Here is a 4,772-nt window from a genome sequence, read left to right as displayed (position 1 = left end):
GCCTAGTGCAACCCATTTGGCTTGTCCCCTTTTACAGAAATGAGTAAGAAAAAACAAAAAACATTTGAAGAGATACCACCACAAAAAAAATCTTTGTTTGGGCTTAAATCATTGGCACTTGTCACCAATTGTCACTCATATTCACATTAAAACGTAGAACTCCACTAAGATATAACCAATGCAAGTCATAACAAGCCTTATGTGTGCTACAACAGTGTAACCAATGGCAGATGGATTTTTCCTGATTTGATTCCATTATTCAATACCATATCAAAAACACATGTTTCCACTTAAAAGTACTAATAGAGCCAAAACTGCCTTTAGCGTAACACACACTCGTTGAATAAATTTGAACTATGAAGTCGTCCCCTCACTCAATGATCTTCCACCATTCATATCATCTACATCAGTATCATTTTCAAAGTCCCCTTCTCGGTCCTCATCTGCCTGCATATCCAGGCTCCTAAGCTCCAAATCGTCATGGCTCCATTCACTTCCCGCATGTTCTGAACCCGCTGGTGATGTCCTCTGAGAATGATATCTTGATGTCGGTGAATTCATAGGGCCTACCCTTAACTTTTGAAGAGTTTCAAAAGATTCCCTCATGGCTGACATTGCTCCAAAGTATCGCGTACATGACATCAACGCCACATGGATAGGACGAAGCATCTCCTGCTTCCAATATCGAGCCATCATCTTAAATACAATTTAAACTTCATCCAAGTAATTTAATTTATGTCTGTTTATAAAAAAAATACAAGTAGCTAATTCGACCCATTCATCTATAACTGGGTTCTGGGTCAGAGGTTGGTTTTGGGCTCAAACAGAACCGAAAACCGAAATTTTCTTTTTCTAGTTTTTTGAAAACTGCTGTTTCGATTTCACCATTTGGGCTCAAAATTTTGGATAAAAAAATTGGCCCAAAATAATGAATTTGGGCCTTAATCTTTTTGTTCATGAATAATTAATTAATTATTATACGCTTGAGCTAGAATATTTGGGCAAATTACTAAAATTTCAAGATGAAAACCGAAATCCAAGTCTTGGGTATGTTTCATCTCTAAAAGGTCAAACGGGTCGAACCTGACACGGGCCTAAAATATTTTATTAATTTTATTGATAGAAATAGCACATTGTTGTGATCATATTTAAAATACCGACTATTTTCAAAACAATGTTTTATTCTGAACAAAAAGTGTTTCGGCCCGGCCCGTTTAGCCAAAACCCGTTACCAACCTGTTCATTTTTTCACCTCTCTCATTCAGACGGTTTTGTAAACATACCTTCCATACAGATGGAGGTTCCCTAAAGTTTGTGGTCCAATGGAGATCAGAAACCGAAGCTGTAAGACTGCCATAATCGTTAGCAGCACTCCTTAATAGTTCAGAGAATTCTTTCTGTTTACTCCATGAAAATAAAACCCAAATAATTAAAATTTTGAAAGAAAATCTTTAGTGAAAAAAGTACGCATCTTTCATGTATCAAGATAACTAACCTGATATTCTGCTTCAACAGGAATGAATTCTAACGGAAACGGTTGTTGAAGACGGGTTATTATACGATCCTGCAAGTCAAAATTAAAAGAAAAAAGAACTATTTTATTAAAAAGATATTCGTACAATCTTTTCATATAGTGATGTAGGAGAACTTTATAAATTTTAATGAATCTAGATGACTTTCAATCCGTTCCACATAGGCCTGTAAACGAATCAAATGTTTAGTAGCAGCATGCTAGTTTTATGTTCGTTTAACTAATACACGAACTAACATAATTTTTTTTCAATATAGGTAAATGAACAAACATCAACACATGTCTACTTTGTTCATTTATGCTCGTGAGTGTTCGTTTATCTTATTTCGTTGAAGTTCAGTTATGTTTGTTAGTAGCATTGGTTTGAGTTTGGTTGCTTACATATCCAAAGTAATTTCTTAGGCATATTGCAGTTTGGTTTAGTTTTAATAGATCTTTAGGTCAACATATTTATGCTCATGTTTACTTTTAAATGGTGTTCACTCAGTTATGCTCGTCTGCTTACGTTTATGAAACGTTTTTATATACTATTAACAAACGAAAAAAAACACAATCACTTTCTTAATGAACTAACAAGAAAACCTCGTTGCTGTTTATCTTTGTTCGGTTAAAGTTAAATGAATGAACACAAATATGCTCTATTCGTGTCTGTTTACAGTATTTTAGGCCTAGTTCCACCCATTTGACTTGCTCCCTTTTTAGTTAATTTTCACATTTGACCCGTTGGGAGAAAGCTTGAACCATAGTCAGCCCATTTATCATAAACAGAAAAAATTTAACACGAATATATCACCTTATTCCGAATAACACCTTTCAGTATGGTAGTGATCCTTGCTAATGTTTTTATCTTTTTCTCCATTTCACTCACATGTGTTAAGTGAGCTATTTTCATATCTACCTGAAAAATTCAGAACAAAGAAAAACTCATATTCTTTGCTTAAAAGTAACAAACTTTGAACATAAAATGTATAATTAGAATCCATAACATTAAGACTTCAATTTACATGAACAAACTTACCTTGCGACCTTGAAGTTCGACATGCAGACGTGACACTTGTCTTTGCACCACGTTAAGTTCACGCAACAATCTTATTAAGTCATCACCATTTCGCAAGTCTTCCTAATTAAGAACCAAATCTCTTAAACGACAAAATACAAATCATTCTAGCTACTCTTTCAAGTTTTATATATCAGTCAATGATAACAAAATCAGGATTAACATACTATATACTGCATTTGTAAAATAAATTAAATTATTGATCAATAGACTATTTTTAACGGTTAAAATGCAACCCTAAAGCTGTTAAATTATTTGATTCTCATTATTATAAAAAAAAGAAAATAAAATGTACCTGAGAGGGAGGAGGGCGATACCTAGAGTAACCGAGATCGGCGGCCACGGCAAGGACATCGGACATTCCACCAAGTTGTCTCGGAGGTTTTCTTCCCGCCAAATTATCAATATCGCTTTCTTGAATCGACGCCATTCACAATTATAGATCAAACGAATCCGACTGGGTGTTAATTTGTTGGTTTCATGGCCTGGAAAATTGAAAGTGTGGAACGAACAAATGTTGAGAGAGATGATCGGAAAAGAAGCTTCACCACGTACACCATTCTATTTGAAATGTTTTAAGAGGTAATAATTGCGCAAATGGCTACGTGATTTCACCAAATTGCACAAATGATCTATGTGGTTTGATATATTCTATGTTTGACATCTGGGAATGAAAAATTGCAAACTGAGTCTAAATATTTGTGAACGGGTTGCATCTTTAGCTTCTCAGCATTAATGCTCGTATGATTTTCGAGTTAAGTAACCACACATGCATTCAATCACTACTACAAACGCGCCTATTAACAACGGTCTAAAAAATGATTTACAAGTCCAGCTATTGAATATAATGCAAATCACCGTTTCATTTGAACAATTATTATAGACAAAACCTTTAACAACGGTTTTAGCTATTATTTTAAAACGGTTAACATTTTTACAAATATTCATTACTTGTAACAGTTCTACAAAGACTGGTTCCAAAAACTTAAAACGTTTTGCATATTAGACCGGTTATAATACTAAACTGTTTTATAACTTTAAAATAGTAATGGTTTATTATAAGTTAAATTGTTTTTAATAAGGTATGTGTAACCATAACGAAATCATATCAATAAAGAGAAGAGAACCGCTAAATAGTTTTTAATAAGGTAGGTGGTTCATCTGCCAACTAATAATAATTAATATCGATTAAATGAGTTAGATGCAACCATAACAAAATCATATCAATAAATATAAGATCGATCACATTGAAAATTTCAACTTGCACACCTCCTCCAATCTACCAGATCACTTTCAATATTCTCCAATAATTTCATCATGCAAAATCCTCCCTTCACCAAATTATGTATGACATTATGTTATGTTTTTTTCCAAAGCCACATCACTATATGTTCTTGAACTTCTGTTGGAATTGGTGTGCTCGGAAATATAATACCTTTGAACAGCCTATTGTCTTATTTGATTTTAAGATCGATTAAGGCATTGAGACTTTGGAGACAATGTGTTGGCTAACTGGTCCCGTTGTCCTGGATCTCTAGTAGATCTGGATTTATGTATGCTTTCAATGGTGTCCAAATGTTTGACTTTAGGGGCTATTTGGCTAAGCTTTTGAAATTACTTAAGCTTATCCAAACACCCTCTAAAACTGATGACCGTGTGGCATTTGAAATGCGAAACGTGACATGTCGGTGTAATCGTGTTGATAAACATGTAACCAACATCCTTAAATGTTATTTGATGTTGGAGAATCCTATCCAACTAAGGTATGCATCGGTGAAAGCGTATTGATATATGCTTCCCGAGATACCAATATATAATCTTTGACTGTTCATCACATGTGTCACGGAGGAATGCTAATATACATTGGTGAAATCATGTAGACACAAACACAATCATATAGACATATACTAGCTGCGCAAAATTCAAAGGATTATTTTTGTTTAGAGATTCTTTTTCACACCCTAACCTAAAGCGAAAATGCTGGGGCGTGAGTTGATTGCTCACAACTCTCAATGTACTATCATGCAATATTAAAATGATAATCTAACAATACTATTAAAGCATTACAATTGTCTACATGGCAATCAACTAGGCTATCCACCTATGCATCCAACTCACCATGTTTCCATTTATGTTAATTCCACATATACACTATTAATTTTATTCTAAATATTAAATCCAAAA

General features: G+C 34.0%; 1 protein-coding gene across 1 annotated transcript; it reads right to left on the bottom strand.

The window, feature by feature from the left end:
- Window positions 1-256: 256 nt before the first annotated feature.
- Window positions 257-3,018, bottom strand: LOC143594254 (AUGMIN subunit 2-like). The gene is made up of 6 exons (XM_077073606.1): window positions 2,884-3,018; window positions 2,550-2,651; window positions 2,325-2,429; window positions 1,496-1,564; window positions 1,284-1,397; window positions 257-672 (listed from the first exon to the last, which is right to left on the bottom strand). The coding sequence occupies exons 1-6, from the start codon at window positions 3,016-3,018 to the stop codon at window positions 355-357; spliced, it is 843 nt and encodes a 280-aa protein (XP_076929721.1). The 3' UTR covers window positions 257-354.
- Between the last annotated feature and the right edge of the window lie 1,754 nt (window positions 3,019-4,772).

Source organism: Bidens hawaiensis, unplaced genomic scaffold (genome assembly GCF_021521415.1).
Source record: "Bidens hawaiensis isolate Kalapana, Puna unplaced genomic scaffold, B.hawaiensis_p1.1 tig00043414_1, whole genome shotgun sequence".
Lineage (NCBI taxonomy): Eukaryota > Viridiplantae > Streptophyta > Magnoliopsida > Asterales > Asteraceae > Bidens > Bidens hawaiensis.
This window is presented reverse-complemented; position numbering and strand designations above follow the sequence as displayed.